We start from the raw sequence: 26,926 nt of genomic DNA, 5'->3' as shown, positions 1-26,926 counted from the left end.
AGGGAGGAGTAGGAAATGGACAAGGGGCCCTCAGGGAATACCTATGGGTACTGGAAAGGTTCTATTTCTTACCATGATTGGTGGGTACATAGATATTATTTTACAGTTAAAAAATAGAACTAAAAAAACCCTACAATGTATCTACTCATTCACATTAAAAAAAATTAATTTCATCATTTTACTATATAAAAAAGTAAAATCAGGTCAAAATCATTGTTGCCTTACATTTGTGCTTAAATACTGTCTTCGAATTTTTTCTTGGAATGGGCAGAGCTTTGTAACTTGAAATCGTTCCAAATTACTTTTCATTTTCACTACCTAAAAAAGGTGAGAGAAATAACGAATTACAGAGAATTCTCAAAGCACCTATAGTAAATCAAGAGAAACATACACATTAGGCAGGTTACTTTTTTCTTGTCTAGATTAATTGGCTCAACCAGGCAGAGAAGCAATATCTAATATAATTAGATTTTTAAAAATACAATACCCAGTACATATTGTTTTAACATTCCACTTGGCTTAATAGGAACATCTTTCAGTCATTAAATACCCATATCATCATTTCAAATGGATGTAAAGTTATTTCAAAACATGAGCATAACAAATGCTCCTTTTACCAATCCCTTTCTGGTATATCTTTAGGGTATTTCCACAGTTTCTTTTGCAGACAGTGGTAGAACATCTCTACAACTAAATATTTACATAGAGAGAAACATCAACCCCATTGCTCCAACCATCCATGCATTCACTGGTTGATTCTTCAATGTGCTGTGACTGGAGATTGAACCAGCAATCTTGCAATGTCAGGACGATGCTCTAACCAACTGAGCCACTGGGCTAGTTTTGTTTTTCTTAACACACATTGCCATTAATTATGTACTTAGATTAAATTTCTAAATATTAAATTTCTAGATTTGTTTTTTAAGCCAGAGTGTGAGAGAGAGAGATCAGAAGGAAGAGAGATGAGAAACATCAATTCGTAATTGCATCACTTCAATTGTTCCTAGATTGCTTCTCATTTGTGCCTTGATGGGGCTCAAGCCAGCACCCATGGGATCATGTCAATGATCCCGCTCTCAAGCTGCTGAACCTGAACTCAAGCTGATGAGCCCACGCTCAAGTCAGCGACCTCGGGGATTTGAATCGGGGAACTCAGCGTCCCAGGTCGATGCTCTTATACACTGTGCCACCACTGGTCAGGCAACCAGGCATTTTTTTTTTTTTGTATTTTTCTGAAGTTGGAAATGGGGAGGCAGTCAGATAGACTCCTGTATGCGCCCGACCGGGATCCACCCGGCACGCCCACCAGGGGGTGATGCTCTGCCCATCTGGGGCTTCGCTCTGTTGCAACCAGAGCCATTCTAGCGCCTAAGGCAGAGGCCGCAGAGCCATCCTCAGTGCCCAGGCCAACTTTGCTCCAATGGAGCCTTGGCTGCGGGAGGGGAAGAGAGAGACAGAGAGGAAGGAGGGGGGGGTGGAGGAAGGAGGGGGGGGTGGAGAAGCAAATGGGCGCTTCTCCTATGTGCTCTGGCTGGGAATCGAACCCAGGTCCCCCGCACGCCAGGCCGACGCTCTGCTGCTGAGCCAACCGGCTAGGGCCTAATAAAAATTTTTTTTTAAAAATTTATTTATTTGAGAGAGGGAAGGAGAGAAGGGGGGTGGCAAGCAGAAAGCATCAACTCCCATATATGGCTTGACCAGGCAAGCTCAGGGTTTCAAACCAGCGATTTAGCATTACAGGTTGATGCTTTATCCACTGTGTCACCACACAGGTCAGGCTAAAAATTCTTTTGCCTGTTATTTTCATTTTTTGTATTTTTCCGAAGTTAGAAGTGGGGAGGCAATCAGACTCCCACATGTGCCCAAACGGGATAAACCTGGCATGCCCACCAGGGGGTGATGCTCTGCCCATCTCAGGTGTTGCTCAGTTTCCGCTGGAGCCATTCTAGCACCTGAGGCAGAAGGCATGGAGCCATCCTCAGCGTCCTGGCCGCTTTTGCTCCAATGGAGCCTTGGCTGTGGGAGGGGAAGAGTGAGAGAGGAAGGAAAGGGGTAAGGGTGAAGCAGATGGGCGCTTCTCCTGTGTGCTCTGATTGGGTATCAAACACGGGACTTCCACACACCAGGCCAATGCTCTACTGCTGAGCCAACTGGCCAGGGCCTGCCTATTATTTTTAATGGGACATTTATCTTTCTCTTAAAAATTGTTTATAAGCCCTGGCCTTATAGCTCAGTTGTTTAGAATGTCATCCTAACGTACCGAAGTTGCAGGTTCAATTCCAGGTCAGAGCACATGTAAGAATCAATGAATGAATGCATAAATAAGTGGAAGAAATCAATGTTTTTCTCTTTCCCTTCCTTTCTTTAAAAAAAAAAAAGAAAAAATCGATAAAATACTGTACTTTCGTATTTGTCAACTGTCCTTTAATTGGTTAAAGGGTTTTAGTGTTAAATACCGTATTCCCCCATGTATAAGGTGCACCTTAATTTTGGGGCCTGAAATTTGAAAAAAAAAAAAGTATTATATAAAATTATTGGACTCAAGTTTTATTCATTAAAAAATTCATATAACTTATCAGTGTGTCAAAACTCCTATCTAGCCTGACCAGGCGGTGGCGCAGTGGATAGAGCATTGGACTGGGATGCCGAGGACCCAGGTTCGAGACCCTGAGGTCGCCAGCTTCTGTGTGGGCTCATCTGGCTTGAGAAAACAAACAAACAAACAAACAAAAACTCACCAGCTTGGACCCAAGGTCGCTGGCTTGAGCAAGGGGTTACTCGGTCTGCTGAAGGCCCCCGGTCAAGGCACATATGAGAAAGCAATCAATGAAATCAATGAACTAAGGTGTCACAACAAAAAACTGATGATTGATGCTTCTGATCTCTCTCCGTTCCTGTCTGTCTGTCCCTATCTGTCCTTCTCTCTGACTCTCTCTGTCCCTATAAAAAAAACCCAAAAAACCAAAACCAAACAAAAAAACCCTCCTATCCATTAGCTCATCCTCATTTGTGTCTGATGAAGAATTGCTGTCTTCAACAATGAGCGCAAAAAACAATCACAAAAAAGCAGGAAATGCAATAAAATCTACAACCACTGTGTAAGATGCACCTAGTTTTTAGACCCCAAATTTTTCAAAAAAGGGTGCATCTATTTTTTTTTAAGATTTTATTCATTTTAGAGAGAAGAGGGAAGGAGGGAGTGAGGAGGGGGAGAGAGAGAGAAAGAGAGAGAGAGAGAGAGAGAGAGAGAAGGGGGGAGGAGCAGGAAGCATCAACTCCCATATGTGCCCTGACCAGGCAAACCCAGGATTTTGAACCAAGACTTCAGTGTTCTAGGCCAAGTCCCCATCCTCTGCGCCACCGCAGGTCAGGCAGGGTGTGTCTTTTTATTTTATTTTTTTTTGGTATTTTTCTCAAGCTGGAAACGGGGAGAGACAGTCAGACAGACTCCCCGCATGCGCCCGACCGGGATCCACCCGGCACACCCACCAGGGGGTGATGCTCTGCCCCTCCGGGGTGTTGCTCTGCCACGACCAGAGCCACTCTAGCACCTGGGGCAGAGGCCAATGAGCCATCCCCAGTGCCCGGGCCATCTTTGCTCCAATGGAGCCTTGGCTGCGGGAGGGGAAGAGAGAGACAGAGAGGAAGGGGGGGGGGGGTGGAGAAGCAAATGGGCGCTTCTCCTATGTGCCCTGGCCGGGAATCGAACCCGGGTCCTCCGCACGCCAGGCCGACGCTCTACCGCTGAGCCAACCGGCCAGGGCATGTCTTTTACATGGGGAAAGATGGTAGCTAGTGCTTTCTTTGTCATCGTTCTCAGTTTAATTTCATTACACCTAAATAATGTACCAAATAAACATTTTACCGATGCGACTTGTTTTGGGTCTCTGTTCTTTAATTACTCCCAGTGGCTTAGAGGTAAAGAAAGTTTGAAGATGTATGATCATATGTTATGGAACTGGTCTGGACCCAAGTTCCTTAATGTTTGAGACTATTATCAATACCTACTCCATCAGGACTCTGTGACGGTTAAACAATGTATGCCAGTAGTTATCCCACATCTGGTACATGGTAAACAATACAACTTTCCAATTTCAAAAATAATATGACACCAAATCACACTACTATACTAGCTGGCTGTGTTTGGAACTGGTTCTGACCTTTTCTTCTAGGAATGGTGTATTAACAGGAAAGCAGGACCAAAAGTGCCGAAGAAGTTCCCCAACAGCCACATACAGGTGTTTCAGTTCAGACTGAATATCATTTGGCACCATCTCTGCAAAAGGAAGGTCAACAGGATAAAAGCTATTTTCCTGTGTCTTGTCTTTGAAGGAAGAACCAGTCAGAGAAGAATCTGAAAATGCGCTCTTTGTCAATGCCAAAATAGGACATGCTATTCTGAGATAATTTACCAATTCTGTGGCTGATAGATCACAGAATCTAAATTCCTTTGGACTTTGGAAAAACTTTTAGGTTTCTTCTTATGCTAAGAGGTAGGGGGAAAAAAAGGGAAAGCTTTCAGGATGAAATAGGAAGACTAATAATGAGCCACTTTTTGTAATATTAAGACAAGTTTGAAACCCAAGTTATTGCCTAGATGTTTCAGGATCTGGATGAATAAAAACAAAATATAAATCCCAGAAATGTTCCAAAGAAAAACCAGTAAAACCTAAGCCCTCCTCTCAACTTGCTCTTTAGAGCTTATTTAAGGAAAGGGACAGCGACGGAAGACAGCCTGGCACCTACGGTTTATGGCTTGCTGTGTGCCTCCCTGCATGAGTGCTCCTCCAGGTGACAGTGCTGTGATGGTACTGCTGGCGGCACTACTGGAGAGGACCTGGAAGAAAACACAGAAAGTGCTTTCCCTCTTTTTTGCTATCTTTCGTACTTAAGATTTCAGTTTTATAGCAAAATGTCCAGTAAGTCTTTATTACTGTATAAATATATATTTATAGCAAACAGAGCAAACTACTATTTTACCATGGCCAGAAACACAATCTATGTAGAAAAAAAATACTTACCAATTTTCTAGGAATACTAATAAGCAAGTCCACAGATACCTCAAAACACACACACTTTTGCCTAGTCAAGCCTTTTCTTAAGCACCAATTCAACTTCATTTGTGAACTCTTACCATTAAAGGTAAAACTGAGTTTAAGGAAAGGAAACAAGTCAAGTAAAACAAAATGTTAATCTGGACCTTTGCTGGCAGCTGGGAAAAAACCCCAACAGTGCAGAAATACATCACTTGTCATTTTTCAAAGAAGTGAATACAACAAGTAGCTAAAAGAGGAAAGAATGTATTCCCCACTGTTTCAGTACCAACATTTAGAAACATAATTGACTATCAATTAGACGAGTGGCTACAAGTGCTTTTTAGCAGAATGTCAACTGATAATGAATGATGGGATTAGACAATCACCATTTAACTACCACCATGGCAATAACTTTTCAGCAAGAATCATCAATGTACTATTCTTAAAAACTAGTGGGTACAAATTTTATGGGAAATAGAATATTTAGAATATTTACGTAGTCTTTAAAAATATCCCCCCACAAGACACTTATTAATTACATAGGGAAAAACTGTAACTTTTTGGTGGAGAAAACAGGCAGATTACTACCCTAATCAAGTGATCCAAGTTAATATCACAAGTAGAGTAAGTATGTGCTTCCTGATATGAGAACGACACATCACTTAGACATACTTTTGTGGTATTCCTGACAAAAATATGTAACATGAATCTAGTTTTAAGGAAACATTAGAGACACTCAAGAAACTCAAAATGAGGGAACTCTACAGAAAACTGGCTTGAACTCTTCAAACATCAAGGTCATGAAGTCAAAGAAATATTGAAAAACGATTCCATTTTAAAGGAGATTAAAGAGACATGAGCACTAAATATAACTCATGAACCTGACTTGGATTGCTGGACCAAGAAATTTTCTTTTGCTATAAGACACATTAGTGGTACAACTGGCAAAATATTTGTAAGACCTTTAGGTTAGATAATATTTTATTAATGTTAATTCACTGTTTCTATTTTTAATTTTTTAAATATTTTTTACAGAGACAAAGAGAGAGTCAGAGAGAGGGATAGACAGGACAGACAGGAATGGAGAGATGAGAAGCTTCAATCATTAGTTTTTCGTTCCGCATTATGACACCTTAGTTGTTCATTGACTGCCTTCTCATATGTGCCTTGACCGCAGGCCTTCAGTAGACTGAAACCCCTTGCTTGAGTCAGCGACCCCTGGGTACAAGCTGGTGAGCTTTTTTGCTCAAACCAGATGAGCCCATGCTCAAGCTGGCAACCTAGGGGTCTCGAACCTGGGTCCCCGACATCCCAGTCCAACGCTCTATCCACTGCGCCACTGCCTGGTCAGGCTTCACTGTTTCTATAATTTGACTGTACTACTTATGAGAATGTCTTGTTTTAGGAAATACCCATTAAAATATTTAGAAGATCTATGCTCAAAATTGGTCAGAAAACATTTTGTAACTTTCTGTAAATCTGAGATCACTTCAAAATAAAAAGTACGTCTAAGCCCCAATATGTGATAAGCACTATAATACAGGTATGAACTCAGTGCCTTAGGGTTCATAAAAACAGAAAAGTGGAAAAACTCATTACTGGACATGTTGAGGTTTGCTTTACAGAGGTAATGGAGTCTGAGCTGAGCCTTGAATAATTACTATTAGCTGCTCATGGGCAGAATAGGCTAAGGAGAGATGCGTGAGCAAAAGCATGGGAAGAATGAAGACAACATGGTCAAACAATTCTGGGTCATTTGGTATGTTAGGCTGGAGTACAGGACTCTTCGTTATGTGTGGAAGGGAACAGTGGAGATATGGCTGGAGCTGGAACTGGGGATGTGAGGGCTAGACTTAAAGGGTCTGGCATACCTGACAAAGGCGCTCAGATAATTACTGTGGCAACAGAGAGGGGCAGTGAGGTTTTCAAGCTGCTGAGTGGTAAGATCAGATCTGTGTTTTCAGAAAGATTAACCTGCAGTGGCAGTGTGGAAAACTGATCAGGTTTACCCCTAAACCAAGGTGAAGAAATCAAGAAATATGAAAGAATTTACAGAAATTTATGATCAACTAAAGTATAAATAAAGCAGGGAAATAGTTCATATATCGAGGTCAGGTAGAACATCTACAGTGATGACCAGAAATTTTTTGAGAAAGATTTTACCAGTAAAGCTGTGTATATGGAAGAAAAAAAAATTAACAGTCAGCAAATTCACTATTGTCTTATCCTCAGATGCTTCTTGAATATGCCAAACACCTTTTCTCCCTACCTCTTAATATTTTTCATTTACCAAAAATGTTTTTAAACCCAATTAAAATACTAGTTATATAGTTAAATTTGGTTTCATGCATAAAATGAGGAAGTAATCATATTTGGGAATTTTGGTTTTCAAACAGTGCAAGTTACCTACCTGAGTTAATCTGGGTGTGTAAGCTTCCATTTCTTGTCTAATACTTTGAAAAGAATTAATAATGTCCTGACTTGTTGCATACTGTAGTGACTGGATTGGAGTTGGACCATGATAATACCTAAAGGTTAGCAAAGAAGAAAGAAATTACACAGAATAAAGGCGGTTAACATCTATCTTTCAAATTAGCAGTCTCAAACATTTTCACCAAAGAAGGGGGGGTAAAAAAAGATAATACAATTAAAAGAGATTTCAATAAAATAATTTACTTCATGTAAAGGGCAATAAGATGAAAATAGCAAAGAAAGCCAATATTTATTTTCCTGTCTTTAACCATTTAGGATCTTTTCCTGAGATGTACAAAGTATGTTTTTAAGGAAAAAGGACACTACACTTTTATGGTAACAAACTGATTTAACTTGAATGCTATACTTGCAGAATAACTTGGGTTATATAACTGTTCTGCCCCAAGTTAATTTAATATCGACCAAGCTTACCTATCTGACTTCTTGAGGTTTAGTGCAATCGTTTTCATAGAATTATTTTTTCCCAAGTCTTCATATTCAATGGACTCTTGTAACTTTGCCTGTAATTATTAACACAGAGCTTTTTTTTTATCATAACATTCTTTAACAAGAGTAATGAACATGACTGAAAAAAAGTAAAACTGCACAAAGGGTATAAATTATGCAGTCCTCCAAGATGAGCTTCACTTCTCAGATGAGCTTCACTTCAACAGCTGGAGTCATTTTCTTACCAACCAATTTACAGAGAATATTTGTTTTCCTACACTCAAACCACACAAATCACTACTGAACTTTTAAGTTTTGACAAGCTGGTAGGGAAAAAAGTATTTTACTGTTTCCCCCCTTATTATGTGTTACAAATACTTTTTCTCCAATATGGTCCTTTCTTTTCTTTTTTTAAAAAAATTTACTCCCTTTGCTTATTCTTCTGTGGATTAATTTTTCTTAAATCTTTGATTAACTTGAAATTTATTGTGGAATAAGGAGTAAAGTAGGGAATCTGAATTTCCGTTTACTAAATTACTAATCAGACCTCCTAACACCATTTGTAGAATAGTATGTCTTTTCCCACTGATTCTGAAATGCTGTGGTTTATCATATATACCAGTGGTCCCCAACCTTTTTTGGGCCACAGACTGGTTTAATGTCAGAAAATATTTTCATGGACCGGTCTTTAGGGTGGGACGGATAAATGCACAAAATAAAATTATGCGACCGGTGTAAAAACTGTGTTATTTTTAAATATAATTGTCGAACTTACGAGACAAGTGTCAAGAGTGAGTCTTAGACGGAGGTAACTGAGGGAATCTGGTCATTTTTTAAAAACAAAACATCGCTCAGACTTAAATATAAATAAAACAGAAATAATGGAAGTTTGTTTATTCTTTCTCTGAGGACTGGTACCAAATGGCCCACGGACCGCTACCGGTCCGTGGCCCGGGGGTTGGGGACCACTGATATATAATGCTCACAAAAATTAGGGGATATTTTATCACTTCATATTCATTGAAATATCCCCTAATTTTTGTGAGCAGTATATTTAATTCCTCCATGTATTTGGTTTTACTTCTGAAGTCTTTTTTTTTTTTTGTATTTTTCTGAAGTTGGAAATGGGGAGGCAGTCAGACAGACTCCCGCATGCGCCCGACCGGGATCCACCCGGCAGCCCACCAGGGGGCGATGCTCTGCCCATCTTGGGGTGTCGCTCTGCCGCAATCAGAGCCATTCTAGCGCCTGAGGCAGAGGCCACAGAGCCATCCTCAGCGCCCGGGCCAACTTTGCTCCAATGGAGCCTTGGCTGCGGGAGGGGAAGAGAGAGACAGAGAGGAAGGAGAGGGGAAGGGGTGGAGAAGCAGATGGGTGCTTCTCCTGTGTGCCCTGGCTGGGAATCGAACCCGGGACTCCTGCATGCCAGGCCGACGCTCTACCACTGAGCCAACCGGCCAGGGCCACTTCTGAAGTCTTGATTTTCGTTTTACTAATCTGTTTTCTCTTGTGCTAATAACAAACTGCTAAATTTCTAGAGCCTTATAAAACACATTAATTATAAAAGACACATAAAAACAATCTATGTAAACATTTGTGAAAATAACACTATATAATATTTCCTTCTATACATAGCTATGAAATTCATTTGGTCAATTCTCATCTGCAGTTTCCAAGACTGACAGCAAACCATTTAGGTCAGGGGTCGGGAACCTTTTTGGCTGAGAGCCACGAACGCCACATATTTTAAATTGTAATTCTGTGAGAGTCATACAATATGTTTAACACTAAATACAAGTAAATGTGCGCATTTTATGTAAGACCAACACTTTTAGAGTACAATGTCTCTGAATTCTTTTTAATAACGTTGTTATGCTGTTGCTAACCAATGATCAATAAAGTACTTCTTACCATTAGTGCTGCATGGTTTTTGTTTAAAATTTTTTATCACTTTATTTTTAAATATCCCTTAATTGTTTTAATTTTTATTTTATTTATTCATTTTAGAGAGAAGAGAGAGACAGACAGGGGGGAGGAGCTGGAAGCATCAACTTCCCATATGTGCTTTGACCAGGCAAGCCCAGGGTTTTGAACCGGTGACCTCAGCATTTCCAGGTCGACGCTTTATCCACTGTGCCACCACAGGTCAGGCCTGGTGCTGCATGGTTTTGCTGATGGCTTTGTAGTCTGGTTGATACGTGGTGAGGTTAAGCTTCATGCAGGCGTTGAGACTTCCATCCATTAAACATGATCGTAGGTTGGTCTTAACGTTCTTTAGATGTGAGAAAGACTGCTCACATGCATACATAGAGCCAAACATTGTCAGTACAGCAATACTCACATGCTGCAGTGTATGGTACGTGACGGGAAGCATGTTCCAAGTTTTAACAATCAGCTGGTCCAAGGGTTGAAGTTTTTTCATTTCTCCCCACTTGTGTTTGCTCGACAACTCTGCTTGCTGTTGTGCAAGTCTTTCCAAATCTTCATTCAGTGACTTGAACTTATTCACCCACATGTCTGAGGCCTTCAGGTCAGCAGCTTGTAGCTCAAAATCTCTGACGGAGACACTGGGGATGTAACTCAGGTCGGCGCTGTCCACTGCACACTCGTGTGGATGGGTGATGAACTTAAAAAGACGAGTGCGCTCATGAAATTCTCCAAAGCGCGCTTTGAATGACTGCAGGAGATTAGATGTGAAGCCCACTAGCTGCTGGAGATCAAGATGTTGAGCAGGGTCACTTGCTGTGCATGCATCTTTAAATTCTCCCAGTTTTTCAAAGTGTAGTAAACCACCTGTTTCAATGTCCGCAATGAAGAGTTCCAGCTTGTCTTCAAATGCAAACACTGCTTGTTGAAGGGATAAGACTATTTCCAACGCCTTGCATTTTCACATTGAGCTGGTTCAGATGTTCAGTCATGTCCCACAAGATAGAACTTCAGGAGCCACTCAGTGTTAGCTAACTCAGGATGCTCGACGTTTTTCCTTTCAAGAAAAGTCGGATTTCGCTCAGACAAGCCGTGAAACGGCTGAGTACCTTCCCTCTTGACAACCAACGCACATTGCTGTGCAGAAGCAGGCCAGGATAATTATTCCCAACTTCATCCAGCAGTGTTTTAAACTGGCGATCATTTAAAGCTTGGGCAACAATAAAGTTGACCACCCGAATGACCAGCGACATCACCTCACCAAGCTGCTCGCCACACATCTGAGCACAAAGCGCCTCCTGATGTAGGATGCAGTGAAAACTTAGGATCGGTCTCTTTTTATGTTCACGAAGAAGCACTATGAATCCTGTTTTTCCCCACCATGCACGGAGCACCATAAGTATACACCAAAGTAAGTTTATCCATCAGCAGATTTTTTTCTTTAGCGAACTCAGTGAAAAACTTGAATAAATCCTTCCCTCTTGTCTCTTTCATAGGCAAAATGGCAAGACTTTCCTCATGTAGTGCGTCACCGACAGCATACCTTGCAATCACGCTGAACTGGGATAAATGGCTTACGTCTGTTGACTCATCCAAAGCGAGATAAAAGATGGTGGTGCATTTATGTCCTTCACTTGTGTTGCCTCAATTTGATCTGCCATCATGATGGTACGATCATGAACAGTTCTTTTTTTTTTTTTCAATTTTTTTACTTTTCTTTCTGAAGCTGGAAACGGGGAGAGACAGTCAGACAGACTCCGCCCGACTGGGATCCACCCGGCACGCCCACCAAGGGCGACGCTCTGCCGCGACCAGAGCCACTCCAGCGCTTGGGGCAGAGGCCAAGGAGCCATCCCCAGCGCCCGGGCCATCTCCGCTCCAGTGGAGCCTTGGCTGCGGGAGGGGAAGAGAGAGACAGAGAGGAAGGAGGGGGTGGGGGTGGAGAAGCAAATGGGCGCCTCTACTATGTGCCCTGGCTGGGAATCGAACCCGGGTCCCCCATATGCCAGGCCGACGCTCTACTGCTGAGCCAACCGGCCAGGGCCTTGTGAACAGTTCTTGCCGACAAGGCATGTCTTTTATTCATTTAATTATTTTGTCTTTATCCGAAAAGTCGTCAAAAAGTTCACTGGCAACATCAAGCATGAATGTTTTGGCATACTCCCCATCTGTGAATGGCTTTCCGTTTCTCACAATTGCTAAAGCACCAGCAAAGCTAGCCGAATTCCAGTCACCTTGTTGGGTCCAAACACAGAGCTGCTGCTGACTAGCTTGCACTCTGCACAGTAGCTCTTGACATCCTTTCTTCCTGCTGTCCCCCTCTGAATTTTTTTAAGTTTTTTTTTTTTAATTTTTTTATTCATTTTTAGAGAGGAGAGAGAGAGGGAGAGGGAAAGAGAGAAACAGAGAGAGAGAAGGGGGGAGGAGCTGGAAGCATCAACTCCCATATGTGCCTTGACCAGGCAAGCCAGGGTTTCGAACTGGCGACCTCAGCATTTCCAGGTCGATGCTTTATCCACTGCGCCACCACAGGTCAGGCCTGAATATTTTGATGCAAATGTAGTATGGTGTGTGTTGAAGTGTCGCTTTATATTTTTCCATTTCATCGATGCAATTTTATCATTGCATATTAGACACACTGCAGAACCTGCTCTCTCCACAAAGGTGAATTCCTCTGTCCATTCCTGCTGAAAAGTACGATACTCCTCACCTTTTTTTCTTTTAGCCATCTTCTTCGTCAAAAGGGTTTCTGCAATTAGCTAGCTGACTACTTGATTAAAAAGAGGGAAGTTTACTTCTTGACCTCACAATGACCTGTGTACGTTAAGCATTATCCAATAAAAATTTGGTGTTATCCCGGAGGACAGCTGTGATTGGCTCTAGCCGCCAGCAACCAGGAACATGAGCAGTAGGAAATGAATGGATTGTAATACATGAGAATGTTTTATAGTTTTAATGTTATTATTTTTTTTTAATTAAAGATTTGTCTGCGAGCCAGATGCAGCCATCAAAAGAGCCACATCTAGCTTGCAAGCCATAGGTTCCCGAACCCTGATTTAGGTTATGAAATGGATCACAAAAAAGACCAATTTGAAAACTAAGTATTTTAAATTGCTCCTATTTTAAGAGTCTGGAGGCAAGAGTTCTCTTGCCGTGTAGGAACAAATCTGACTTCAGTATGATATTCAGAGTAACACAGCAATCAGTCATCCCACCTTACCCAGACTCAGCCTAATTTTATACTTTTTCAACTCTGTACCTTTTAGGCAACTTCAGGGCATACTAATGTCATTACTTTTCACATATGTCAAGCTCATACTCATTCTTGCTGTTGATTTACCTAAGCTGTGTCCCTATCCAACCTCCTTTAATAATAATCCAAATCCTAAACTTATGCTTGACCATACATAGTTAAGTCATCTAACTTCAACACATAACTGAAAGTTCCATATAATATAAGAACTGTATCATTACTTCTGAATCTCTCATTCTACAAAACTTTGTCGAACAGACAATTCTTGACTTGAAAAAATATCTAGAGTCAGCACTTATTACTGACTACTGTGAAAATCCACAAAATGAATTTTCACCATGCTTTCACTACCAAGAATAAAGGCTACTCAGTGCAATAGTATTACAAAGAAAAGCATTATTCCTAGATTTCTTCTTTAATATCTATAACTTAATTTCACTTTTCTTAGTTCAGAAAATAACTTAATGTTACAGGTACACATACTTAAGTTATTGAACTATATAAAATAAAGTGTAAGACTCAACCATAATCCCTTTACCAAAAGATTACCATTTAGTATATTATTTTATTTTATTATTATTATTACTTTTTTACAGAGACAAAGAGAGTCAGAGAGAGGGATAGACAGGGACAGACAGGAATGAAGAGAGATGAAAAGCATCAATTATTAGTTTTTCGTTGCAACACCTTAGTTGTTCCTTGATTGCTCTCTCATATCTGCCTTGATCATGGGGCTACAGCAGACCAAGTAATTCCTTGCTCGAGCCAGCAACCTTGGATCCAAGCTGGTGAGCTTTGCTCAAACCAGATGAGCCCGTGCTCAAGCTGACGACCTCAGGGTCTCGAACCTGGTCCTCCGCATCCCAATCCGACACTCTATCGATTGCGCAACCGCCTGGTCAGGCTAGTATATTATTTTAAACGCATTTTATAAAGTTCCTAAACTTTTTTCTCTCTGAAATTGTATCATCTAATCAGCTCTGTGAACTATCATTCTATTCACTTATTTAAATTCTCTTTGGTTCCTGTTGTAAATAATACAACTTCTATACTTTAAATTTTGTTTTGTAATTATTCTTTTGAGTTTGGCTTATCCATAAATACTAAACATTTTGAGGACATGAACTCTGTGTTGCCCTGGCTGGGTTGTTCAGTGGATAGAGTGCTGACCCAGTGCACAGAAGTCACAACTGAGCCACTGGCTGCGGGAGGGGAAGTTGGAGAGAAGGGAGAAGAAAGGGGAGAAAAGTGGATAGTTGCTTCTCCAATATGCCCTGACTGGGAACCAAACCCAGGACGTCCATATGCCGGGCTGATGTTCTATCCACTGAGCTACCACCAGCCAGTAATTTATCTACCTATCTACCTATCTATCTATCTATCCATTTAGTGTATGACAGACACAAATAGAGGCAGTGAGAGGGACAGATAGGGACAGACAAGAAGAGAGATGAGAAGCATCAATTCTTCATTGTGGCACCTTTGTTCACTGATTGCTTTTTCATATGTGCCTTGATTGGGGGTAGGGGTTACAGCAGACTGAGTGACCCCTTGTTCAAGCCAGTGACCTTGGGCTCAAGCTGGTGACCTCGGGAATTTGAACCTGGGTCCTCCGGGTCCCAGTCCAACACTTGATCCACTGCGCCACCGCCTGGTCAGGCTGTAATTTATTTTTATAAATGGGAAGGAACTTAAAATAGGTGGATAGAGTAACTTGGCAAAGTTGCAGGAAAAAAATATGCAAAAATAGATAACTCTGTTCACATTCTCCCACACCATCAAGTGGTTTCTTCATACTTAATTAAAAGACATATCTAGCCTTGAAATGCTAGGTTTAATATGAAGGCCAAATCCTCTTTTAAAATTATACACAAACCTTCAGTTCTTCTTCCTCTCTCCCTGACTTTGTTGAATACTCTTTCCCAAAAAACAAAACTACACTTCAATGTGTGTCTATGTGTAATGTGAAGGGGAAAAAACCCCTAAATAATAGAAATGGTTAAGAGACTTGAGTCCATGGTAAGTCAAAACTGAGGAAATACTCTTTAAGATGTTCTACAATTTAAGTAAAATGCTTAACACCTTGGTCAGAAGAACTGAGTCATTTGAAATAATCAAGGGTCAACTTAAAGTTCTAACAGTTACATAAGGTATACGGAGAAACCTGACCCTAAGCATTCCCGACATTTCCCCATACCCTTTTGATTGCTGGCTGAAAGCTGTCTGCATCTCCGGAATTTCCATCAATTCTGCTGGGCTCGCCGTTTTGTTCATTTTGTGCTTCTCTAAAGACAAAGGAAAGTAAATTAACGTTGAAAACCACAGACAGAACACCAACACTTCTCATTGTGGCTATCCTGGAAATCCCAGTTATTGCACCTTGCGTGTATACTTAACTGTTTCCTGAGACCTGCTGCCAGGACCATGGCACTGTGGTGGTTAAACCTCTTGATGATCGCAGCATTACTATTCTCCTTTATGGATTTAGAATTAGAAGTAGATGGCACAGAAGAAATGCCATAGCCCTATAAGAAACAATTTAGTAGATTAAAAATCAAAATAAAGTTCTAATTTTCTTATGTTACAAGACATGTTTAGAGTGATATATAAAAAATTAAGAAATACCACTAACTCCTTTTACTACCATCAGAAAAATCTTAACTTGAGCTCTGCAATTTTATTTTAAATGTTTACAATTTGTACTTTAAAAAAAATTTATTTGATTTGAGAGAGAAAGGAAGGGAAAGAGAGAAAGAGAGACAGAAACATCTTTCTGTTCCTGGCACGTGCCTTGCCTGGGGATTGAACCTACCCCTTCTGGGTATCAGGATGACACTCTTAACTGTCCAAGCCATCTGGCCAGAGCTACAATTTTGGACCTAGTTGTTGGGTAAATGGAGAAACAGAATATAGTGGGGGAGGCAGCATGGGCTTTTGAAGTCAGAAAGATATGAATTCAAATTCTGGCTTTATCGTTTTTCTAAAATGTCAGTCTATAAAATGGGGTACTTGGGGAATTAAATGTGATAATACTTCCAACATGTATTGAGTGCATGCTAAATATTAGGCCCTATGGTTAAAAAGTTGACAAGACCTTGTGCCAGAGGAGCCAAATTACTAGTTAGTGGGATGCTAGGTTGTGCCAGTACATGTAGTTAAGACTCAGAGGTGCTATATGAAAGTAGACAGTCCCATTGGAGGAGGAGGGGTAGGTTTGAGAATCTTCATGTAGTACTACTATCTTATAAGGCAGACATGGAGATAACAGTCCATGAGGAGCAAACTACTTAACCAAAGGTACAACATAATACAAAATATAAAAAGCAATATAATACATATTGTGTCATGAGTTTGTATGCAGTTCAGTACACTGTAACTAAAATGAACGGTGGGCCAGGGATTGGTGAGATATAAAGCTGACAACTGATGAGTAAAACAAGATGTTTATTTTTATTTTTGGTAACAGAGACAGAGAGAGAGACATAAGAAGCATCAATCCTTTGTTGTGGCATCTTAGTTGTTTGTTGAATGCTTTCTCATGTGTGCCTTGAATGGGGGGTTACAGCAGAGCAAGTATCCCCATTTGCTCAAGCCAGCGACCTTGGGCTTCAAGCCAGCAACCTTTGGGCTCAAGCCAGTGACCATGGTGTCATGTCTATGATCCCATGCTCAAGCCAGCAACCCTGTGCTCAAGCTGGTGACCTTGGGGTTTCAAACCTGGGTCCTCTGCGTTCCAATCTGATGCTCTATCCATTGTGCCACCGCCTAGTCAGGCAAACCCAAGAACACTTTTGAAAATGACAAATGTTATGAAGAAATAGCGAGGGTGAGATGATGTAGTGACTGGGTTGGGAGGAAAAGCTACTTTAGATAGGATGGTTAGAAAAAGTCTCCCTGGAAAAGTGACATTAGAACAGATATCTAAAAGGGATAGAAGCTAGGTAGGTAGAAGAGCAGGAAAAAGAAATAGAAAGTATAAAATCCTGAGGTAGAAAAAGCTTGGGATAGACCTGAAGGTCATTATGTCTGAAGCATGAATAAGTGGAAACAGCCCAAACTGAGGTAGAAGTAAGCAGAGGCCAAATCAAGAAGGACCTTGTAAGAGTTTTGATTTTATTCTAAGTTCAATGAGACCCACTGAAGAGTTTTACATAGGGGAATATTATGATCTGACTTTCAACTCTTACTGGTAAAAGAACATGACCTATACATAAGGGAACAAACAACTAAGGTGTCGCAACAAAAAACTGATGTTTGATGTTTCTCATCTTTCTCTGTTCCTGTCTGTTTGTCCCGATCTATCCCTCTTTGACTGTCTCTGTAAAAAAAAAAAAAAAAAGGAACAAAGGTGGAAATAGGAAGATTAGGAGGCTAATGCAAACAATCAAACCAAAGATTGTGGTAGCCTAAAAACAAGAAGGTGTAACTGTAGAGATACAGAGTTGTAGACAGATCAGAGATGTACTGCAGAGGATTTGCTGAAGAACTTAATGTTAGAAGGGGAAGGATAGGAAGAAATCAAGGAGACTCCTAGGTATTGGCTTGAGAAACTAAATCCACGGTAATGTTCTTTCTACTGAGATAGGGAAGTCCCATGAAGAAACAGATGATGGGAATCAAGGTTCCATTTTGGACATACTATGTTGAGGTATCTGTGAAATAGCTAAGTGAAGATATCAAGTTGACAGGTGGATATATGATTTTGGAGTTCTGGGATTAGACAGATCAGTGCTATTTGGTGATCATAACATATTTAGAATTTAAAGCAATGGAATATAGAGAATGTATCCAGAAGGAGACCCAAGAAAATATCCTGGGACAAACAGTTACAACAACTAGAGGATGACAAGAAAAAGAGGCACCAAAGGACAAAGTGATTCAACCAACATTTTTATTGAGGGGATTATTTATACATCCACAGAACGGAATACTATGCAGGCACTAAAGAAAGGTAGATAATAATAGCAACACCTATTACTTATTGTACATTTGCTATGTACCAGACTCTTTTTAACTTATAACAATCATCAAGTCAGTACTCCCATCCCCAATTTTAAAAACTGAGATATTTTGTACGTTTAAGGAGTAAAATGTATTGATTTGATACATTTAAGTATTGCAATATGATTGCCACTGAGGCTAACACCTCTATCATTGTCACATAATTATCATTTCTTTGTGGTGAGGACAATTAGATCTAGTCTTTTAGCAACTTTGAAATTTATAATATAGTACTGTTGACCATGCTGTGCATTAGAGTTCCAGAACTTATTTGTCTACTAGTTTTAAGTTTGTACCCTTAACATCTCGATAATTTTCACATCTTTCTACAGTCTGTACTATTAACATCATTCTATGGTCAATATTATTAGCATCTAAGTCCAGAGAGCTGGACTTAGAAATCTTACAAAAAATAAAAAAAGAGACTCTCAACCAGGCAACTTGGTTGTCAAGTCTATGAAGTTAATGATTACAGTATATTTAGCTTGGATTGATACTGATAATAGGCAAAGCGAAGAAGAAAGTTGTATGTATGCATGCAACAATATACCATCTTTTTATTGGGAAAAAAAAGCACTAAGATTTTTTTTCTCATCACAGTAAGTAAGCTGTAATTTCTAAACTTCAATTTCCTAGGATGATCAGGAGGGCCATGTTTGTAACATGTTGAGATTCACCAAGGAAGGGACTGAGTGCTGAGAATTATCAAGAAAAAAATAATTTCATTATGAAAACAATTCACCTAGGCACCAAGAATTATTTGTTAATATATAATTTAGATTGTAGGACAGAATTTTAACATTAGTTTTCTCACCTACTGAGTTAAATATACTAAAATTACAGGAAAAGTTAGGGGGAGAAAAGAGATAGGAAGGCATTAGCATGTATATATATCCAGCAGAAAAGAGCTAAAAAAGGGGAGGAAGGCAATAGAGCAAGAAAATTAAAATTTAAGAGTGTGAGAAAAATAAGTGAGGAAGACAGGTTCTTCTTAGCCCAGAAGATAGAGGCAGGGGTGGAATTAGCCTCGATGAGAAGATATTCTCTTTCTCTGTGACTGTATAAATATGTAAGTCTTGAGTAATAATACTAAGGGAGGTAGCTCATACTTGATGGTTTGGCCACTGAAACATATCAGGGCTAGTGTGGGGTAAGGGTCATGAGTGAGCTCATGGTGGGTAAATAACGTGCAATCAACAAATGTTTATCTTTCCCTTGTTCACTAATATTTATCCACATTTCTAGAGATAAACGTTAGCTTGAGAGTAACAGCAGACTCATCAACATGTTAAGCATTCATTATTACCTAGAGAACAATTGATAGGGGAGCAAGATAATTCTTTTTTAAAACAGTTTTAGCAACTCATACAGGAATTTGTTTTCCAGGGCAATTTTAATAGTGAACAGTACTGAAAAACACTCCTGATAAATCACTCCAAATAACAGTATTTTGTTTGATTTACATTCTCGCAAGTAGAACAGCCTCACTTAAGGCAATTTTAGAACTATAAAATGTTGAAGACTAGGAAAAAAACTGTTCTCTCTCATAAATCCTTTCACAATTACTTACCTCATCTAAAGGTTTATCTTCCAAAGCTGTTAAATCAAGTAGTGGGTTTTTTACTCCTAATGAAACCATTGTTTTTAATCCTAGAAAATAAATGGAATAAGAAGTTGATCAAGTCTTATCTGTTTCAGAAATTTAAAAATTCACTAATAGCATTGAGTGTAGACTAGCTAATTACATGGTAGAGCGTGTTAGAGATAAAGTTACCTTTTTCATCTATTTTGGCACATTCTGTGAAGAGGTCTTTTGACCCTGTATTCAGCCGATCTCTGTGAAAGTAATGGGACTGAAAAAACCGTGTCCAGAATTCCTTTTCTGTCATGCTGTGGGGAACGTTTTCTGCATATTTCATTTTTACTGTGGAAGAAAATACATAATAGTTACATACTGCATTTCCATTTCTTAAAACCTCAAATTAGCTGAAATATAGACTAATAGCAAAAACAGGATTATAAAACTGCTCAACTTTACATTTTGTATATAATAATCTAATTATAAATATAAAATATAACTTGAGAGACTAGGTGAGGCACTACCTTTATCCATCTTAACAAATAAAACATTATTTTGTACCAAGAGAATAAACAAGTTCTGAAGTTTTAGTAGAAACACCAAGAACCCTGGAGCCAAACATGAGTTCGTTTGTTTGATCATTTGTGTTATGTGCATTTTCAATCCAAGGCAATGTGTAAGGTGCTGGGGGAATAAAGATCTCAGTACCTACTGGACTATCAGTTCAGCACTCCAGAAGCTCACAGTCCAATGAGCACAGCGGTTCATTAAGAGCATAGTGTCTTGAGCCACAGAACCTGAGTTTAAAATTCTAGGTCTGCCCTTACTCCGGTATGGGGGTAAAACAATAGTACCTACACTTCATATGCTGTTTGTGATGACTAGGTGAGTGAGTTAATACATAAAGGGTCTAGAATGGTGTCTGGCACAGAGTAAACATTATATAATTATATTATCAGAAAGCTAGGCAAATAATTATATCGCAACATAACTTTGAGGCAGACAAAGGCCCTGCAGAAGGAAAAGGATAAGGCTGATGTCTGTCCAAAGAAGTCAGGATTTTATAGAGGTGGCAATGAGACAATACCTGAGCTGAGTCCTGTGCGACAGGTATGTTTCCTAAGGATAAAGGGGCAGGAGTGAAAAAGTGGAAAGAGTGAGCAGCACATGATTAAAAGAGCACTGTTTGGTCAGAAGAATGACTAAACCAGTGGCTGGCAACCTTGAATGCACATCATAAATCACTAGGGCTGGGGTCAAGATATTTATGTTTTCAGGATGGTTTCTGCAAGAAAAATAATTTGTGAGTTAGAAAGGTCACTCTGGAGGCAACAAGAAAGACAATTTGAGTTAGTGCTCCTCTAGAGACTTATTAACGGGTGCCTCTGGAGGACATCATCTTGCTCAGGTTTGGTTAAGGGTAAATATAGTTAGTTGAAGAACCACTAATGAAACAGAATGGGAAAGTCACCATACCAATGGATTGATGACAGCACATTATATATGAAACCTTTATATCTTCCATATGTCAGAGACTAGGTAAAGTACTTCACATGTTTTGCTGCACTTGATCAGGAATAAAAGTTGAACATTTTGTTTTTAACTGATATATTACTGAATTCATCCAAACAAATATTTTAACTATCTGAAAGAAATGATTCTTCTTACCTGCTGGATAGGTCCTAAATATAGACTCAATGATATCAGAGGTTAAATTGTATCTCAGACCATTACATCCATCTGTTTGGGGCCGGACATCAGCCTAAATAAAGACCATAAATACACACATATACATACACATATTCATTAAAATACCAGGGGAAGATGTTTGAGTAGACAACAGAAACCAGACATATGTAGAAAAACAGATTTTTCTAAACAAACTACAAAGACAGAGATAAGTCCCCTACCATTACTTCTGCAGAGACAAAGAAGCCTGGCCTGCTTTCACATATTAGTGACCTCTAAAACCTGCTTTCTTGAAAATCCTACATGGCCAAACAGGCATGTTTATGTGTGGTTAAAAACAGAAAGCTGGGGCAGCTTGAACATAAACCTGTATAGTTACCAAAACAACAACATGCCTTGCCTTATTAAATAAATATTATTCACTGGTTTCTTTAAGAAAGGCTTTATAAATTCATTACTAAGCACATGGAATGATGCCAAACATATAATTGGTACTCAATTTTTTGTTAAATGTATAAATATTGCTTTGATTCATCAGAGTAAAGACTAACTGAATCCCACTGTCTAAGTCCACAGGTTAGGTACTCCTACTTTTTTTGTACGGCACATTTTACAAATCTCATCTTTTCTATAACATGATAGTCACTGTATAATTAACTCTGTATTGTAAGCAAAATACAGCAACCATAAAAAAAAAAGGACCAGAAAGCTGTAAATTTAAATATACTAGGGGAAATAAGTATCAGTCCAATGGCTAAAAGATTCTCTTTCAGAAGTCCATTTGATTTCCAGCATGTTAAGGTTAAGTCCAGAAACCAAGAAAAATAACTAGCAAAAATATAAATTTTAAAAATAATATATAAAAATATTCTAGAAGAATACCATGAATACTGACATATCTACTAATTAAAGAAATACTAAATTTTATAAAAGAATGGCACTGTTAATATATAACCACGTTTTCTTTATGCTACCCCCACCCCACCTTCAGAAATCTAGGTCACATACCAGAAATGCTGCAGAAATGCCAACATCCTGCTTATGATTGGATGTGGAAGAACTCTCCGTTGAGCTCACATTTAAACGATTGGCCCAGAATTCCTCAGCACTGATTACTTGACTCACAACAAGGTCTTTATACAGCTGAAAAAGAACAGGATCTTCTTGCAGCATTCTGGGAATAGACCATATTGAATATGTTGAACTTTCTAGAACAAAACACCATTTAGGTAACATTTTAAGACTTTAACAATATGAAATACTGAAACACACAACTTTCATTTTATGAGGATTGAGCAGCAGAGGTCATTTAGTTCATTTGTTAGTAATTAAAATAAAAAACCAAACAAAACCAAATTCCAAAGCAACCCCACATTTTTGGAGGAACAAATAAAGGGGAGGGACGTAAACAGAAGTCTGAAGAAGCAAAGACTAAAACTCTTTGAAGACATGCATTTGGTTATATCATCTCTGTATTCCAGTGATACGGTCATTGTATCTGTATTGGTACTGTACTGTATTCTATTCCACAAATAAAGGTGAATGGAGAAGAGAGAAGGTATGCTTGAGATTTTTAAGTAACTAATTTTTCATGGTGATAGGCACCAATGGCCTGAAAAATACTGGTGATGGAATTTATCAGAAATTCTCATCATTTTTACATGCCTTCTCAACTTTTTTTTTTTTGTTGTTGTTTTTTGTTTTCATTTTTCTGAAGCTGGAAACAGGGAGAGACAGTCAGACAGACTCCCGCATGCGCCCGACCGGGATCCACCCGGCATGCCCACCAGGGGCGACGCTCTGCCCACCAGGGGGCGATGCTCTGCCCATCCTGGGCGTCGCCATATTGCGACCAGAGCCACTCTAGCGCCTGAGGCAGAGGCCACAGAGCCATCCCCAGCGCCCGGGCCATCTTTGCTCCAATGGAGCCTTGGCTGCGGGAGGGGAAGAGAGAGACAGAGGAAAGCGCGGCGGAGGGGTGGAGAAGCAAATGGGCGCTTCTCCTATGTGCCCTGGCCGGGAATCGAACCCGGGTCCTCCGCACGCTAGGCCGACGCTCTACCGCTGAGCCAACCGGCCAGGGCTCAACTTTTTAATAGTATGATTCCCTTCAGATATCTTAGTCACAAACACACTTCTAATGGTTTAGTATCTTCTCTGTGACAAAAAAAACTGGAAAAAGGAATGAAGAGACCTTAGTAACTTTGAATCTCAGTTCTGTTCCTAATCAGATTATTAGGTTTGTAAGACAGTTAGCTTAACTTCTGGGTTTATATTCTCATTTGCCCAAAGTGAACAGCAAGTAAGATGCTAAAGTTGAAAACCAAGCACAGAGGTAAAGGTACGACAGCCTGTATCTTCCTGTATTATATTATCAAAGTACAAGGGGTGAGAAATAGCAAACTATTATTTGACAAGACTAGAGAAAACCTAGGATCTTCCCAAAAGGCTATTCTTTCTCTTCTTCACCTGTTTTTCTCTTCAAGTTCTTTATTTGCTTTCCTCTTGAATTTGGGCAGCAGCTGCTGAAGCAGGTCTTTCACTGCATCTCTCTCTTTGACTGCTGTGCTTTCATTGGAAAAATGGAAGTTAGTTGTGTCCCCTGCATGCAGGACCAGCTGAAGCTGAATTTTAGCTTTTCCTTCTGGACTGATTTTCTGGCCTAAAAAGAAGCATGAGGTTAATTAGATGAGAACACACACACTCTGTGGAAACTGCCATACAATAGGTTACTTACTTTGCAGAAATACGCTCTTCTCAAATAATCTGGAGCATGGTTCAACAAATTCACTAACACTCTGCTTCATTCTTTAGTATTCTTTTAGTGTGGCACTTCTCACCCACAGCTTCCACCTCCAGATTCTAAAGGGCTTTTGTTTCCATTCAACTGAGGCAGATATCTTTAAAGCTTTTCTAAAGGGTCAACTAGGAGTTCTGAATCCATCCTGAACAGCTTCTTCCAATCACCATTATTTGTCATGATTCAAAAAACTCCCAAACACAGTCCATGGCTGGTTTAATAGTTTCAAAGAAAGATGCATAATTTTTACCTTTGAGAGAGCTGGTGTCACCTCTTTAACCAAGTGATCAAATTAGCCCCATTAAAAGGACAGGCCCTGGCAAACTGGCTCAGTGGCAGAGCATCAGCCCCGTGTATAGATCAGGTTTGATTCCCAGTCAGGGAACACAGGAGAAGCAACCATCTGCTTCTCCACCTCTCTCCTTTCTCTTGCTCTTCCCCTCTCCCAGCTCGACTGATGAGTGAGTTGGCCTAGGGTGATGAGGATGGCTCTGTGACCTCTGCATCAAGTGCTAAATAAATGGCTTCATTGTTGAGCAAAGGAATAATAGCCCCAGATGGGCAGAGAATCAGCCCCTAGTGGGCTTGCCTGCTGGATCTGGGTCGGGGTGCATGCAGGAATCTGTTTCTCTGCCTTCCCTCCTTTCACTAAAACAAACAAATAATTTTAAAAAGGACAATCTGCCTGACGAGGCGGTGGTGCAGTGGGATAGAGCATCAGACTGGGATGCCAAAAACCCAGGTTCGAGACCCCGAGGTCTCCAGCTTGAGCACGGGCTCATCTGGTTTGAGCAAAAGCTCACCAGCTTGGACCCAAGGTCACTGACTTGAGCAAGGGGTTACTTGGTCTGCTGAAGGCCCGCGGTCAAGGCACATATGAGAAGGCGATCAATACACAACTAAGGTGTCGCAATGCACAATGAAAAACTAATGATTGATGCTTCTCATCTCTCCGTTCCTGTCTGTCTGTCCCTGTCTATCCCTCTCTCTGACTCTGTAAAGAAAAAAAAAAAAAAAGGACAATCTGACATAATAGGCTTTCTAAGATAGAATAGGAAGTAAACACTATTTCTTTAAGAGTCAATCAGGCATGATTGGAGTATGTGATATTCCATAAGCCAATGCTCTCTTTATGTTTTTAATTTTTATTTATTGATTTTTAGGAAGAAGGAGAGAGAGAAACATCTATCTGTTTCTGTATGTGCCCTGACTGGGTATTGGACTGGCAACCTCTGCACTTCAGGACATTGCTCCAACCAGCTGAGCCAGCCGGCCAGGGTCCATAAGCCTATACTCTTAAAGAAAAGGCTAAAATAAAAACTACAAATAAATACACATGACTCCAGATTGAGTATTGGTTTTTTAAAAAGTCACAACTCTTAAGAAACATTTCCAAGACAACTGGGGAAATATAAAATGGTCTTAATATTTATTGAAATTTTCTTGGTGTGATAATATTATAAGCAGTTAAAGTATACACATACAATAGAGCAAAATAATAACTGACTATTTAGGTGGGATTTGTTATATAGGTACACACTGTATTTTTTTTTTAGGTATGTTTTATATTCATTGTCATATTTGATTAATAGCAGCTTTCCATTTGAGTTCAGTTCTACTGTATCTAGGTACTAGCCATTTTATGTGAAAATTTCTTTGAGTTTTGGTTAATCACTTTTTCTTTCTTTTTTGTATTTTTCTGACGCTGGAAAAGGGGAGGCAGTCAGACAGACTCCTGCATGCGTCCGACCGACCGGGATCCAACCGGCATGCCCACCAGGGGGTGGTGCTCTGCTGCAACCAGAGCCATTCTAGCGCCTGAGGCAGAGGCCACAGAGCCATCCTCAGCGCCCCGGCCAACTTTGCTCCAATGGAGCCTTGGCTGCGGGAGCTGACAAGAGAGAGAGAAAGGAGAGAGGGGGGGGTGGAGGAGCAAATGGGCGCTTCTCCTGTGTGCCCTGGCTGGGAATCGAACCTGGGACTCCTGCACGCCAGGCCGATGCTCTACCACTGAGCCAACTGGCCAGGGCTACACACTGTATTGTTCTTTAAATTCTTCTATAACTTTGAAGATCTTCATAATAAATTGGGACTGGAAATGTCAAAACATATCTACACATCATGGAGAACTTGTATTCTCAAAGAGTAGTGCTTGTCTTCTTCAAAAAAGAAACTGAAACCAGAGGGGCTTTGTCCCATTGACTCAGGTAGTATAAACATGCTTCTTAGAACTCAGCCCAAACCAACCTTTTTCAATGAAGGGGCTGTTTCCAGATCAATAGCTTAGATGAAATCCGGTATCTTACTGCCAAAAGTAGCAGCATGAAACAACTTACACTGTCAGCCAGCCCGTTTCGTTACCCTGTTCCCCAAAACAATCACTCCTAGGTTTCTTTTCTTTTTCAGTTGCTGCTTTTTCAGTTGCTCTAGCTTAGCTCTAGCCTGAGAAGTCTATTCCTGAAGTTCTTTTTAATAAGCTAACTTAACTGCTGATTTTCACCTAAGTAATCTATTATTGATAACTTTCAGTGCTTTCTTTCAGAGATGGGCATTCTATCAAATATTCAATTTAAAATGAAAACTGATCTGGTGCAGATCTACATTTCGGTATGTACTCTGCTCCCCAATAGCCTAGAATTGTGGAGAAACAGAAGGAAGGTATACTCTTTATTGCATGCTGGGGGATCACAATGAGTGTGTTTCGCAAATCTATAGGCCTAGCA

The 26,926-nt window shown here is 40.0% G+C and overlaps 1 protein-coding gene across 1 annotated transcript in view; it reads right to left on the bottom strand.

Moving 5' to 3' along the window:
• GTF2H1 (general transcription factor IIH subunit 1) overlaps positions 1-26,926 on the bottom strand; it is a 43,741-nt gene that overhangs the window by 2,647 nt on the left and 14,168 nt on the right. Inside the window, exons 3-14 of the mRNA XM_066251083.1 lie at positions 23,873-24,065; positions 22,412-22,577; positions 21,383-21,476; positions 19,910-20,059; positions 19,706-19,785; positions 15,532-15,659; positions 15,332-15,419; positions 7,941-8,029; positions 7,447-7,564; positions 4,747-4,837; positions 4,161-4,276; positions 226-318 (exon numbers count right to left, since the gene is read on the bottom strand). Coding sequence (XP_066107180.1) covers positions 226-318; positions 4,161-4,276; positions 4,747-4,837; positions 7,447-7,564; positions 7,941-8,029; positions 15,332-15,419; positions 15,532-15,659; positions 19,706-19,785; positions 19,910-20,059; positions 21,383-21,476; positions 22,412-22,577; positions 23,873-24,065 — 1,406 coding nt within the window. The remainder of the gene's footprint in view (positions 1-225; positions 319-4,160; positions 4,277-4,746; positions 4,838-7,446; positions 7,565-7,940; positions 8,030-15,331; positions 15,420-15,531; positions 15,660-19,705; positions 19,786-19,909; positions 20,060-21,382; positions 21,477-22,411; positions 22,578-23,872; positions 24,066-26,926) is intronic.

This window comes from Saccopteryx bilineata, chromosome 1, assembly GCF_036850765.1.
Source record: "Saccopteryx bilineata isolate mSacBil1 chromosome 1, mSacBil1_pri_phased_curated, whole genome shotgun sequence".
In the NCBI taxonomy this organism is placed as follows: Eukaryota; Metazoa; Chordata; class Mammalia; order Chiroptera; family Emballonuridae; genus Saccopteryx; species Saccopteryx bilineata.
This window is presented reverse-complemented; position numbering and strand designations above follow the sequence as displayed.